The 15,315-nt window shown below is 39.8% G+C and overlaps 1 protein-coding gene across 6 annotated transcripts in view; it reads right to left on the bottom strand.

Annotated features, from left to right (window-relative positions):
* Positions 1-15,315, bottom strand: part of LOC121323145 (receptor tyrosine-protein kinase erbB-4-like) — a 294,760-nt gene that overhangs the window by 56,313 nt on the left and 223,132 nt on the right. For all 6 annotated transcript variants that reach the window (XM_041263966.1, XM_041263969.1, XM_041263970.1 and 3 more), the window contains exons 6-14: positions 11,257-11,375; positions 10,610-10,751; positions 10,396-10,509; positions 9,607-9,733; positions 7,943-8,016; positions 7,377-7,467; positions 6,528-6,727; positions 5,157-5,289; positions 1,027-1,120 (exon numbers count right to left, since the gene is read on the bottom strand). In XM_041263966.1, the coding sequence (XP_041119900.1) occupies positions 1,027-1,120; positions 5,157-5,289; positions 6,528-6,727; positions 7,377-7,467; positions 7,943-8,016; positions 9,607-9,733; positions 10,396-10,509; positions 10,610-10,751; positions 11,257-11,375 (1,094 nt within the window). The remainder of the gene's footprint in view (positions 1-1,026; positions 1,121-5,156; positions 5,290-6,527; positions 6,728-7,376; positions 7,468-7,942; positions 8,017-9,606; positions 9,734-10,395; positions 10,510-10,609; positions 10,752-11,256; positions 11,376-15,315) is intronic.

Genomic DNA, 15,315 nt, shown 5'->3' with positions numbered 1-15,315 from the left:
AAAGTGATTCAATTAGGTGTTGATTCCTTTAAAAAGAATTATTCAGCTGTATGTTTCTGTGGAATCTCAATGCATCGTAACACATTATATAGATATTGACTTCCATTAAGATCTATTCATCTTGATATTCTTAGCAAAACAGAAAGCAACATATATATAATAAGCATTTGTTTCCCTGTTTCCCATGGATTAATATCATTTTTAGGAAAGCAGAAGTAAATGATAACTCAATCTCTTGGTCGCAGACAGAACATGCTTTTCATTTTATTTAGGTTTCCCTTGGTTAAACTCAGATATAGGAGAGTGTCGTCTCCACAGCAGAGATTACAAGGCGTAAAACAGCATGCGACAGGACAAACAAAGCATGGCTTCACTCTCACTGACGATTAAATACACAGCAAGGGGGAGGGGGAATGAAAAAGGAGGGGCCGTCCTCCACCTACACAGACAGGTTGTTGTAGCACTTGACGTTTTTGCTCATTTTTAAGGTAACTAAGAATACTAGCGCTAGCCAATCCGCTTGTCTGTGGCACCAGCGGCCTGGCTGTATATGTATACACACTGGACTACACCTATCACAATACAATGTCCAATATGGGCTTCCACCATTGCGCCTTGCCCTTAAAAATAATGACATTTATTTTTTAGTAAATGATGGATGGAGTTTAGCAACCCTTAATTGTTTCCTCTTGACATATAATTAGCTGGTTTGGGGTGTTAGATGATGTCATAATGCTCAATCAAAGAGTCACCCCTGACTGCTAACCCAGAATAGGGGAATACAATGGAAGCTAATTACAAAGGGTAGCTTTTCTGTTGATTTGTGACAAGTACTGTCTGTAGCAAAATAGGAGTAATGCTATGTTATATGACAGCAAGAGGAATTACATTTATGGCAAACAGTATGTGGTTTGCTAGGTAATTAAGCATTACTATATAATATTAAGCAGGTGGCGTGGAAGGCAAATAGTAATGGGGCTGTGAGCTCAGTCGAATAAAAGTCATACAATAGTGGCAAAGTCTTACCGAGCCGACGCAGGTTAACATATTATCCTCAGCCTTCTTGCACTGGGAGTCGCACTCAATGCAGACTGATCCATTGGCAAACTCACGGAAATCCCTGGGAAATTGAAAAATTGAATACAGAAAAAAAAAGAGAAAAATCAGTAACGGTATTTTCGTGCCCGGCTTTCTCCTTTGCAGGTTGTGTAAGTGCATGTTTGAATGGAAATTGATGGGCGATCATGCAGACGTGTGTGCAGCAATATAACTGATTTTACTCCACACTGAGCTGCTGAAGGGCATTCAACATTAAAATTGGTCAAAGTGAACTCTTACATACAGTATTAAGCCTTTTGTAGGAAAGCATATTTCAGATGGGGGATCATAAATTTGAAACAGGCTATTTCTGATGACAAGGAGAAACACTGGAAGACTCTGTGAACAAATTCCAGAAGCAAAGGGATTAAAATATTTCCATCTGATTTATAGGGCTAGGAGAGATGGAGTACTTTTAGCTAATGGCTCGTGATTGTTCAGTAATAGTGGGGGCTGTGTTTTAATTCCAGGAGCATCAGTACACAGCCACAGGATTCAGTGGGCTTTGGCCAGCACTGTTTGTTGGATTTGTCGACAGTACAGCCTCTTCCATTGATTCTGCTGATGCTGAGACAAGAAAGAAGAGAAGTATAGCACAGTCACACGAGGCTGTGCTAACTAAATATTCAGCTACAGAATATCTATCTTTAGTTTCATTTGGTCTGTGGTTTACCACTCTTTCACGATGTGTTTATTAAGCTTCTACCATGCTTTAAGAAAGATTTAGAAGACTGTGTACCACTCTAAAGTGAAGACATTGCCAGAGATAATGCAGCAGTCTGGTAAGCAATCCATCTTGAGGCAATGAAGTCCAATCATGTGCAGTTACATGCGTGCCATATTACTTCAATGTATTTGTGGTTATAGGCTCTGCAGTCCCAAAGTCAGAGACTACTGTATTAGGCAATCTTTATTTATCTTTAATTTCAGAATGCAGAACATATGACTGTCAGTGAGCTTTGGAAGTTTTCTATCCTAGGTCAGTATGCTGGGTGAAAGGAGTAATAATCAATAATTAAAGCAGATCCAGTCCACAGGGAAGCATGCTGAGAGCCACTTTATACTGAGTTCCTGCCAAGGACAATACACAGAATAAAATAAAATATCAACTCATTTAAAATGAGACCTTAAAAAACATATTTTGTTGAGTTGACATGCTGTCCTGAACATTCTCATCTATCCTGAATTCATGGTGCTTTCACGCAGGCTACTTTTGATGTTTCATTCATTTTAAACAAGGAAGCAATAAAATAGAAAACACTACCTTAAAACAGAATACAGCAATACCACCTTAAAACACCTTAAGTTCCATTTGAGGTCACCAAGTGCCTATGGCTTAGCACCCAAGCTCAGTCGCAGAATTGTATACATGCTCCAACCTTTACCATTTTAACCTCCTGCAATCTGCATATAATAATACACTGCAGGAGGACAGGCATACAGTACATGTAATACATCCTCAATGTAATCTGCAGATTTGAAAATCAACTGCAATCAATCCACCACCTGCATAGCTGATGCACAGAGGAAGAATTTCTACTGAAAATCTGTATTAAAATAAATTGCAGATTACATGTAAAACCCCAATAGTGAAAATTAATGAATATAGTAAGAAAGAGAATTTATATGCTTATCAGGGAATGAAACCTAGCAGTCCCTGTCCTGAGTGGATAATGGTGTGAAAGGAATTATCATCCACCTTCACCCCAGCGTTATCAACCCTTTGTATCCCGAAGGAAGATTAAGTGAAATCTTAGTTCAAATGTGCATCGTATGGCGGTGTTACTTTTTAATTAAAATGCTTTGCCACTCGGGGAGGAAAATTAATTAAAATTAATTACTGTTTATCTGGGTTACGCAACAAATGTTAAGACTGCATTGTTGTCAACCTTTATCATAAGCACTGGGGCTCCTGAGTGGCGCATCCTATAAAAGCATTCTGCATGGAATGCAGGAATGCTCCCTACAGCCTGGATGTTTCTGGTTCAAGTCCAGGGTATTCCATTGCCGACCATGGACAGGCCCTCCTAGGGGGTGGCGCATAATTGGCCGAGTGTCCTTGGCTCACCAAGCACCAGTAACCCCTGTGGTCTGGCCAGGTGCCTGCGGGCTTCCCTGTAAGCTGCCCAGAGCTGCATTGTCCTCCAACGCTGTAACTCTGAGGTGGCTGCATGGTGAACCTGCAGTATGTAAAGAAGCAGGCAGCTGACAGCACATGCTTTGGAGGACAGCATGTGTTCATCATCACCCCTCCCAAGTCAGCACAGGGATGGTGGTGGTGAGCTAAGCCTAAAAATAATTGGACATTCTAAATTGGGAGAAAATAACACAAATAATTGCAGACAACTATAGTTAAAAACAAAACAAAAGCTCAGGATAGTATGCACAATTTTGTCACTTCCTGAAGGTTGTTGGACACACTAAAATCACTTATTTTCAAACTACAATATAAGTTCAAGTAGAGCACTAAGAAGGCTTAACAATATGGTGTTCCATGTAGCTGACAGCACTTCCAGTACAGGATTGCCCCAATCTTCTCACTGCCACTGTGGAATAACAATTAAAAACGGAACCATGCTGAAAACACCAGCTGATGGAAAGCATGGCTCAAGGATTACCAACAAGGTTCATAGAGGCTGCTGAATCCTTATGCCAAAAAGAGTTTGCTCAATATGGCCACCACGTTTCTTAAAAGAGGTTTCCATCTTTTGGGATGAAATTAATATGACAGAATGCAGTATCCCCACACCTTTTTATACTGTAGATAACATCTTCCTGCAGATTCTCCCACAATTGACCAACCCTATAGCTATACACAGTGTCTGTTTGTCAACCCTTTCTCCTGATATCCACTTCAACATCCTACTGTAGGTGAAGATGGCTCAATTCTGTGTAGGAAGATGTTTTTTTTGATGGACTGAAATCTTGCTGGTTTATTATCAACCTGAACAAAGCAGCGACTCTCATTTGAAATCAATTCTAATTTCCACTCCAATGAACAATTCTTCTAAAGTCATTCTTTTTTGGTGCTCGTTTTCACCAAGTTTAAGGGGGGATAGCATGGGATTTGTGTCAGCCAGGTTATTTACCCACCGCTGTCAGGGAAAAACAGTGCTAAGCCAATCCGCAGGAGTGACTCTTCTGTAATTAAACATTTTGGTCTTTCATCCCGTATAATTGCCCATATTCCCAGCAGAAGGTTCAAAACAGGTTTGTGCTTGACATTCTTTTTTTTTTTAACTTCATTCTGTAATAACTTTTCAGAGTGTGAGGCCGTGCACACCAGCATCCCTCCTTGGTGGGACTAGTGAACCCAGCGTGTGATTGATGTGATTGGGCAGACCTGCAGATGCTTGGTAAGTCTTACTTATAAGTATGGGGTTATGGACAACATCAAGATTTATACAATGTGTTGCGGGTGGAACTGCTGTTACAGATTCTGCCCTGTCCCCTGTTGGTGAGAAGAGATGAGGTTAAAAGCTCTAAAACCACGAATACAGACGAGCCTGGCTCTTTTGCATTGTGTTTAAGATGCTCGCTTGCGGTACGCAGGGTCACAGGGTCGCCGGTTCACGCCCAGCCTCCACTCTGTTACATCAGTGTTCCACAGCGTACTTATTTTTCAGATTTTAGTGGCCAGCTTGTAGCACTGAAATCACAATAACAGCTTCGACAATCTTTGAATACAGAGCAGACCACAGAAAAGCCAACGTTTAATCCAGAAAAGAAAAATAAACGACTTAATTAAATATATCATCATATGTAATTTTTTAATTAAGTGTGGGATAAACACAAGTGCAAGTCAGAAATAATGAATTTGTGAGCAAAGATATAAACAAGTGGGTACTTTAACTATAGATTTACATTTAGGGTTAGGTCTTCATAGAACGCTATATGTAGTCCGAAGCAATATGGCGCCTGACAGGATCCCCTCTAAATTGAGAAATTAGTTCTTATTTGGTTAAGTAAAGGTTGATTATGGACATTATGGACACCCAGCCATCAACTCTGAATTCTAGAACCATTCAGAATGAGTGCGAGGGGCTGAACTCACTTACCCTTCATAGAGGTTACAGGACTCAATGCAGGTCCTTCCCCTGCTGAAGAATCTGCAGAACAGGCATTGGTCTGGACCGGGACCCCAGCAACCATGGTCCGAGCACAAGGGGTCACACATCATCTTCTCAGCAGCTGAAAGCACACAATGGATTCAGTCTGACCAAACTTCTGCGACACTGCAGTGGCAATATTGTACAATTGCAATCCAATGGTTCTATAGTAAGGGGGCAATGGTCCTTTTTTTTTTTATAGCTGTAGCTTTGAAGCCACTATTAAGCAATTGCACACATTTAAAACATACACCTTCTGAAGATGTGAGGAATCCATGTAAAGTATTAATTCTTAAAGAGCAGCACCTAGCTGCATATAACAGCAGGTATGCCCTACGTGCTTTTAGTTAGTTCTGATTGTTTGGTTAGCATGCAGTGGTCTGGCATTGCTGTTGTCCTTTTGTTGCTCTTCTCTCCAGGTGTTCACTTTCTACCTAACCGGTATGGATGCAGTGCCAGCTTGATTGATGGAGTAATTGATTTATTAATAAGCCTAGACACATCCTTGCTGGGCATACAAACAGAACATTTTAAAGGACTCTTAAGTCCCCTAAAATGCTCATAATGCAAACTGAGAGCAAGTCTAGTGTTTCCTGCTTAACTCTCTACAAACTAGGTCCTAAAAACTTAATACAGCACAAGCAATACTGTACAAGCTTATTCTTCTTTGAATTATTGACAATAAAGTTTAATTTCCAAGAACACTGATTTTATCATTTCTACTGGGGGTGGGTTGAAATATTTGCACTTGTTTTTTCACTTATTTAAACGAGGCCTCTGGAGGTGAAAGTCTTGAACGGCTAGTGAATTGTGAATTACCCTCAAGCGCCACATAGCTCCCTATTGCAACTAATATTTAAAACACAAGTTTGTGTATCTTGCTAAACCTGTAGTCCGTTATCCTTGACAACGGGAAGGAGCTCTTCAACCTTGAAATGTCCCACAGATGCCCTAAGGCACACTTGCTACATGGCTCTGCGTTTTAAGGAGATCCATGCTGATATCCTATTAATTTGTCATAATGTAGACACTTTATTTTTGACCCTTAAAGCCCTCTCTGCGACAGTGCAGGTTAGGCTCTAGACTGTACCTTCCCTGACTACTGCTACAGAACATTCACATCTAAACTACAAGCAACAAAAGGCACCTAAACTACAAGCAACAACAATGGAATTTATGTTCCATCAGAATGGAAGTGCAGTGATATTCTGAGACAAATGTGTGCCACGACCATACTGCCTTATACCGTCTAGGGATGTAAAGGACTGCCTTATAACGTGGAGCAGTGCAATGAGGAATGCTCTGTGCCCCTTGACTCACTGCAGTTGCTGGGGTTGCGGTTGTTGCGGATGATGGTCTTCTGCAAGCTGGTCCTGAACAGGCTGGTCCAGTTCACGGTGTGGTAGTAACAGAGGAGGTGGTTGTCGGTGAGGTAGATGTTCCCAGCACTGATTTCCTGAAGCGACTGCAGCCGCAGGGAGGATATCCACTGCTGCTTGAGGATTAGCAAGGAGATACCGCTGCAGAAAATATAGGAAGACACAGACTCAGTAAGAGAGACCCACTAAGTGAATTAGTGGTTGGTCAGTGGCCTCATGAACTGGATATCTGGTGCCATCTCTTAAAGCTGGTCGAATGATGGATGAGCAATGTAACATCTCATCTAGAGCCTGAAACACATTTTGCAGTGTTTAAAGTGACTTCAAGATGACAACTGACGTCACTTTGGCAATGTAATGATTAAGTAGGCTATTCTACCCTTTCAGACTTTTAACATTTTTTTAAAAATCTGATCCAGAAATGTGTTTTCTTTTAGACATTGTGACATAATGATTGTGCTTCTGGGAAAATCATATGAGCTAACTGATATTGGGCCAAATTCAATTACATTTTAGCTCCGGAAAAAAAAAAAAATAATATTATGGGAAATTTTAAATTCGTGCAATAAACAGAGTGCATGTTGATTCATTTTTATTTTGATTCACCGCTGATGACGTGTTAATCAAATCCACACAAAAACAGCTCCTTGCTTTGCTTATTGCGTGAATTCATATTTCCCATCAATGTTTTTTTTTTTTTGCTCTGCTAAAAGATAATTGAATTGGGCCCACTGTCTTCACAGGCGTCTTTATGAAGACTGTAATTCAAGCACAGCTATGGGAAGGTAACCTGTAAAGGACTCTGCCTCCAATAGTTGCCAGGTTGGAGAACACACTGAAGTCAGACATGTTCCGTGGCCAAGACTGGATATTTAAGTAACCTGAAAACAAATGAGAGGTCACTTTAGTTGGCTGCTGCAGTATTTTTTACCTGCCTTAACTTACTGTCCTGTGGTGTAAGCTTACGTGGGCTTCATACACTGGGCTTTCACAGAGAAATCATATAAAACAATTGAGAACAGATTGACACAGGTTATAGGATATTAAACGCAAGAGATTTAATATTGTGAATAGGTAGAAAATATAAATGATCATTTCAATTGTTGGCTTTAATAGAATCCTTCACTGAACAGAAGGGGGCCACTTATAAAAGTTTACCACTTGCAAATGTTTATGGTAAATATGCATCTTTCCCAATACTACACTTTGAATTTACCATAGATTATTAAGTTTTTCAAAAAAAAATATTCTTTACCATGGTTTTACTGTGCCTGCTGTATCACACTGCTATGCTTTTACTACAGGTAACTTGTACACCATGACTCAAGAGGAGTACAGTAAAGAAGCAGATCTCACCTGTAATCTCCCGGACAGTCCTGAACACATTGAGTTTATCAGGATCCAAAGCCTCAATGCTGTGGTAAGCATCCCTATGAATCATACAGAGAGAGAGAGAGAGAGAGAGAGAGAGAGAGAGAGAGAGAGAGAGAGAGAGAGAGAGAGAGAGAGAGAGAGAGAGAGAGGCATGAAATAGTGCGTCTTGGCTGGCTGATCACATCACTTCCCTGACAGTCTTCTGGGATCAAGGTGGAAAGAAATACATTTCATATTTGCTGACAGTGTGGCCACAAAGACAGAGCATTGCTTCTGTGTTCAATATTATATCCATGACGGTTTTGCCAAGGGTACATAATGCTAAGTCTTCAAGGTGGATTGAATTAAAAAATGAGCCGGGCTTGTTATTCATCATCTTCATTTCCCTGCTTATGTTGCTATTCAATCAGTTTCCCACTTTGCATTAGCACAAGTTCCGAACCTGAAAAGTGCATTTTAAATTTTAGTATCGAAACATAAATTTGACACCAGTGAGTCTGCTGATATAAACCATGGTGTTAAATCATTAAAAGTGAGAGACTTTAGAAAACCAACATCTGAAACTGTGTGAGAATCTCCTAAGTGTACTGTTGCTTTTAAAAGTAAGTACTGGCTTGGTCATTATTAATTTAAAAAATGGTGGTACTCAGATCTGCCAATGTTAAGATCAAGTGAATAGACCCACGGAAATATATATACACACACACACACACACACACACACACACACACACACACACACACACACACACACACACAATTTTGCTACTGTACCTATAGCGAATGTTAGTCAGGATGTACAGAGCAAAGAAACTGAAATCAAAATATTTGATACCCAGGGCACAGGAAACTGATCAGTAAATTAAGGTACTAACGACCCACAGTATATTGGTGAAATGGGGATTCTCCTTGGCTGGGGGCAGCAATGAGGTCCAGAGGTGAAATTAGTTCTGACAATCTTACTCTTAACCCTCCAAGGGCACCAGGCTACAAGCAGAAACTCAGAGCAAATTAGCAGCCTGGAATCTGGGGAGACCCACTGGGGGCCAAACTGCATACAACCACTGCAGAGCTCACTCAGCCTCCGAGCCTGACCCTAATCAACGCTGTCTGAGTGTTTACACTGTGCACTGTGATACAACACTACAACACATACATTCAGGTCACATGCTCTCATAACCCTCTGTTGTTACATGCTGCTATAATGCTGTATAGTTCTGGACAGTAATTATTATTGTTCTTTCTTTCTTTCTTTCTTTCTTTCTTTCTTTCTTTCTTTCTTTCTTTCTTTCTTTCTTTCTTTCTTTTTCAGTCTTTTATTTTAGTTTTCCCAAAGTTATTGTCTAGATTCTAGATTGTCACAGTCACATTCAAGTATCCCATACTGTACTGATAAGCAATGCGAAAGAGGGTCCTTTTGATAAAGGGACATTTTCTTCGACTTGATTGGTTGCAACATCTCACAACCCTTAGAAACTAGTCCCTCCACAGAAGATCTGAGGTCCAGTGACAGGGGACCAACATGCCCATGACACACCAATAACGTGTGTGACCAAAGAAAGAGATCTGAAGTGCTGTCAATACAGCAGTGCATTCATGACAATGAAGCACGATGATGACACAGTGGCAGGCATTGTAAGCACTGACCCTTCTATGCCGGTGATAAGAAAGACCAGGTTCCCATTGATTTTGGTGCAGTTGACAAACTTGTCTATGTTGCTGGAATCCACCGTCTGAACTGACTGCAAACTGCCCGTCCCAATGCCATCACACGCTGTGAGGGAGAGATAAGGAATGAAAACACAGAGGTTTACAATCACAAGCGCTATTACCCTGCAGAAAATTACATACAGTGCATTACATACTCTCGGCTGGGGCCAGGCTGTTACATTCTGACAGCCTCTAGGTGGGCCCACTCACGTGGAAACCCTTCTTTTTGTAACACTGCCGCTTTCAATTAAAGAGCAAGGGGCGCGGAATGGGCTGAGGTTTCCATGTTAGCACTACTATCTCCTTAAACTTTCAATGTGCTTTAAGATTTTTTTGGACATTCTGCATTTTGTATGGGGGGGGAGGTATGAGATAATAATCAGATTGCTACTGTCATGTGGGTCTCTTACTCTTGAAAATCAGGAAAACCCTGAAATAGGAGCATTAGTTTGATCACTTGCTTGGAATGACTGCCTATGAGGTTGCACGAGTATTTGGAAGTTTACAACCTATATATACATTCATTTGAGGTGGATGTTGTTGAGTTTATTTCACGCTGCATGGTGTGTTTTGTGTTGGTTTCATTTCAAGTTCCATTTGGACTTGTGCACCTTCTTCCAATGAAACAAGAGTGTACGGCCCCTGAGTGCAGATTTCTGTAATTGCTGTTTTCATTTGAAATACACAGAATATTGATTCATTGAAACACCTTGAGAGCGGGCGTACCTTTGGGACAGATATCAGTACAGGGTTTGCACATCTTAATCCCGTTCTCTTCCACTTCCATTTTGTTGCTGGGGCAGGCTCGCACACAGGAGCTGTGGTCCACCACAAAATGATCTGAAATAAAAAGGACACATTCAAAGTGAATATTTATGGCTGAAACAAAAATGTGACCTGCAGTACGTTTTCAGAACTTGCGGTTCCCTGGGTGACTTACGCGGACACTTCTTGACACAGAATGCCCCGTAGGTGTACTTGGCCTTGGGGTTGTGCTCCAGCTGGAAGGTGGTGGGGTTGTAAACGAAAGGCTGTGGACACTGGGTGACACACGCCCCGCTGTCGTTGAAGTTTGCACAAGCCTGAGAGAGAGAGAACAGGGAGGCACCACTCAGAAATCAAATACAGAATTTCAGATGCAAACACAAATGCGGTTTTACTTAGAAAGTATTTATCCAGGAGGAATGGCTGACATCCAGAATTTTATTGCCAGTGGAATCCTTACTGCTGCCTCCGCTCCTCTTTACTGCTGTGGCTGGATAAGGTAGAGGAGGAAGGTGGCTTGATGCCGGACCAAGTCTGTGACTGAAGTTCAAACTCAGGATGTCCTTTTACTTACTGCTCTGGTCTCATCAATAGATCCCATAACTGCCTTTCCATCACACAGAAAGTAAGTTAACTTTAAAGCCCTGTCCTACCCTTCAGGACTCCCAGTCTGTTCCTCCCACTACAATAGCTAATCATGAACCGGTTCAACCGCACAAGTCAACTTGAGGCCATCATCACAACAGTGACAGCACTTTCACTGCAGTCAAATACACCCGACAGCAGGAAATATTGGAATAACAGCCGTGAGTTATCACGTACAAAGCAGTCTGTGTCCTTGGGTCCGGAGCAGCCCCCTGCACACTCCCGATGACAGCAGTCACTGACGTAGGGGCCAAAACATCGTCCATCACACTGTTCCGCGCACACTGTCTTCGTTACTGTGGAAACAACGGCAGAGTTAAACACACACCTGATGAAGCAAGACAGAAACTCAAATGGTATGAATGTTATATAGTAACACACACACGTAGACCCAGGCTATTTAAACAAACACACACCTCACACACAAATTAGGTGGTAAGAGACGTTTTGAAGATCACATGAAACAGTTTATAGAACTTCAACCCACTGGTGATTACTGATGGTTAATGGACTTAATTATTTGAATTTTTCTAAGAGTTTTGTGTATCTATGAATCTATGAACACAGAGTTAACATGGCCACAGCTTACAAACAGAACAAGGATTACCATAACAATTCAAACAGGACTTTAGCACAGTTACAGCATTAAACCATCAGGTGGTGCTATGTGTTAAATAAAAAATCCCAAACTATCCAACAATTAACTGGTATAGCCCCTTAAAAGGGAATCCATTTTAGCCACAATATAACAATTTTAAACTTGAGCATATCTACGGGCAACTAAAAACAGGAAGGTGAATTGATATTTTGTTGGCATTGCATTAGATGTGTGAAATATGCACTGAACAGTTTGCTCATCACCTGCTGTGTATGAGGCCAATAACAGACATGTGAAAGCACTGAGAAAGAAAGAGAAATTGCTTTGAACTCAGCTGCAGGGCACAGCTCCACTGCACAGTAACTTCCCATTGCGGCACTAAACTGAAGATCCAATGTTATGCTCATGAGTTTTAACTGCAATTACAATGTAGCTCTGCTGTCATTAAACTGCAGTTCCAATGCACTCCATTCAGTCAGCAATCAGCAGTGAATTGAACTTACACTTTATGTTCCCCAGTGTTCTTCGATGGGATGTTTCTGGACCATTAAGGCTCGGGTTATGCTTGTGATCAGTTTAATAATCTTTTCCCAGTTCACAAAAACATATAAATAATAATAATAATAATAATAATAATAATAATAATAATAATAATAATAATAATAATAATAATAATAATTTCTAGCTTCTTGCCATTTACTTTCCTATCCATCCCTTGGCCTGTTGCATTGAAACTTTCTTTACCAGATTTTTTGTCTTTTCCATTCTGCCTTCCATTCTTTTACAGAATGTCTCAAGGTCGCTACCCTGTGAATAATACCTTACCATGTAAAGGAATATTACCTTTCTCAAGTTTAAATTCCCTAGCATATGGCTCCTGACTCAAGTCCTGTGCATCTGTGGCTGACAGCTCAAACAAAGAAACACATTAAGCAATCTGAAGACGAGCATGCGTGGCACGAGAAAGCAAAAGGGATGGCTCTCTGCTGGTGCTGCACGGCTGTGTTTCTCAGACACCTTGTCCATTCAAAATCAATTCCCTTTACAAGCCCAGAGGGAACCTTGAGGATAACATGTACTGGCTTAAACTCAACTGCACGGCATTAATCCTCTTGTGTGTAACATACATTAATATCATAAGTCACAATTTAGTTCATGTCACACCTTCTATATATTCAGGGATAACCTGTCCTGCTGTGACTGAAGATATCTCAGTTCAATTAGCAGGTCAGGAATAATTGAAGTAGGTCAAAAAGTATGACCAGCACTGGGTTGCAGCACTTTAATGACAGCGAACAAACCTGCAATAATTCTTACAAAGTAAAGTCAAAGGATTTACTTTAATGTACAGAGGGTTTTATGGGGTAGGGGTTGGGGTTATGAAATAAGAGTTGGGCTAAATGGAGAAATCCCTAAATTTTACAAGAAGAAAAGATTTATGCAGATTTTTTACCAGTAGAAAAATGATGCACTGTAGTTTTTCAATTGCAGGAAGACTACTTCCACTATGACTACAACGACTAACTTTTTGTTTATATATATATATATATATAATATATATATATATATATATATATATATATATATATATATATATATATATATATATATTTTTTTTTTTTTAAATAATTATTTGTATTAATTTTCCAATTTTCTCCAAATTTGGAATGTCCAATTATTATTCAACCTGGCTCACTGCTGCAACCTCTTAACTAACTTGGAAGAGACGAAGCCGAGCACTTGCGTCCTCCGAAACGAGTGCTGTCAGCCATCAGAACTTACAGATTTGGAGGACCGCACAATTCTGAATTGTGTAGAGGCCCGCCTGCAAGGCAGGTGCCTGGACAGCAACAGGGGTCTTTGATGTGTGGTGAGCCAAGGGCTCCCTAGCTGACATAACCCCTACCCTGGCCAGGCAGCTCTTGGCCAATTGTGTGCTGCACCCTGGCAGTGCCACAGCTTGGATTTGAACCATCGATCTCCAAGCTATAGGTGACATCCTGCACACTGGACGGAGGTGCCCCTCAGGAGCTATTAGGTTTGGTATATTTTGCTTTCTAAAGCAATAGTGCACTTTTTTTAAGAATTATTTTATTTAGTGGCTTTTTGTTTTAAAGTGCAGGAGGGTTGTTCTCTGTGTTTATTTATTGATTTATTTATTGACACTTTATTTTTACTCAAAAGGTTTTTGAATTTTTTTTTCATTTTATTTTTGAACACAAAACTGTTTTAGTTTTGTTTAAAAAAAAGCTAATTAGTTAAAAAAAAAAAAAAAAAACATGTGTGTGCAGAATGGGGGAAGGGCGCTTGTTTTGCCCTTTTTATTTTTAGTTTGTATTTAGTTATATATATTTTTTGCCTCTCTGTCTTTTATCACAGTCTTTGTTTAAGGAGACAATATTTTGTGTACCCCTACACTGGTGCTTTTTTGCAATGTAGGTGGTTTGTCATAATACTTGACTAGCAATAAACACCGTTAGCATCCTTGAGAGCTAGGATAGAGAGACTGCAATAATCGATTTGTCCAGAGATTAACCTACGAGACCACATACACTTTTCAATTAGATCTGTCAGTGAGCCTCTGTTTTAATGGGATTTCCATTTCGATGCTTACGCAAGAAAAAAAAACAACAACAAAAAAAAAAACCAACAGTTTAATTAGCTGGGCAAGAAAACTGTACCCCTTCTGCTGGAGGTTTCAGTTCAAGTACCCTTTAATTTTCACTCTACTGAATGGTACCCCAGTAGCAATAAAAGGTAGAATAATCTTCGTAACAATTACATTTGTGTCACAAAGTTTGGGACTGACAAACTGCTGGGTTAGGACAGAATGCCAAACAGTAGGTCTAATTCTTAAAACGTTTAATTGCAAGTTTTTGAATGCACAGAATCAAAAGACAGTATTTGGGAATCTCTTCAGAAATACTGTATCATCTTCTGCAGCTTTACACTTTCTGTAGACTTGTGTTTTTTTCCTTTGTTTTTTCTTTTACAAGTAAGACATTTATCCACATTTTATTCAAGAAACGATTCATAGGATCTAGATGTACTTTATCAAACACCAAAAACAATAGAAGCAGATGCTAGTGCTATTACTGAAATGCAGCCGCACCTAATAAATAATAAAAAAAAAAACCATCAAAGTATGAATATTGTGATCTATTATTTATATTTACCAGAGCATTTATGCTCCTAATATTGTGTTTCACTGATTGTATTCAATTATACAACAATTTAAAAACTGCAAAGTTCATGAGCAGCACAAAGTGCTCTGAGCAAAGTTCACCATCGGCCAGGGTTGGTTATTTTTTTTAATTAAAGAAACAAAACAAAAACAAAAACAAAGAAAATTGGATTTATTTGAGTTTTCTTTTTTTTTTTTTTTTACTTTTATATAATTATTATAATTTTTTTGTAGTACCGTAGTTGTAGCTCTACAGCACCCCCAAACTGTAAATTTAAGGATGTTGTAAATGCTGGTTTGTGAACATTTACATACCAAACTAAATGACTCAATCTTAAAAATACATAAATAAAGCAAATTATTTATCGTTGTGGCATCCTCTAAATGTGAACTACAATATGTGAACAACAAAAATTTAGCGATGGGGTGCGCCAGAGAAAAATCCCCCTCACTC

The sequence above is a fragment of the Polyodon spathula genome, chromosome 11 (assembly GCF_017654505.1).
Source record: "Polyodon spathula isolate WHYD16114869_AA chromosome 11, ASM1765450v1, whole genome shotgun sequence".
Lineage (NCBI taxonomy): Eukaryota > Metazoa > Chordata > Actinopteri > Acipenseriformes > Polyodontidae > Polyodon > Polyodon spathula.
This window is presented reverse-complemented; position numbering and strand designations above follow the sequence as displayed.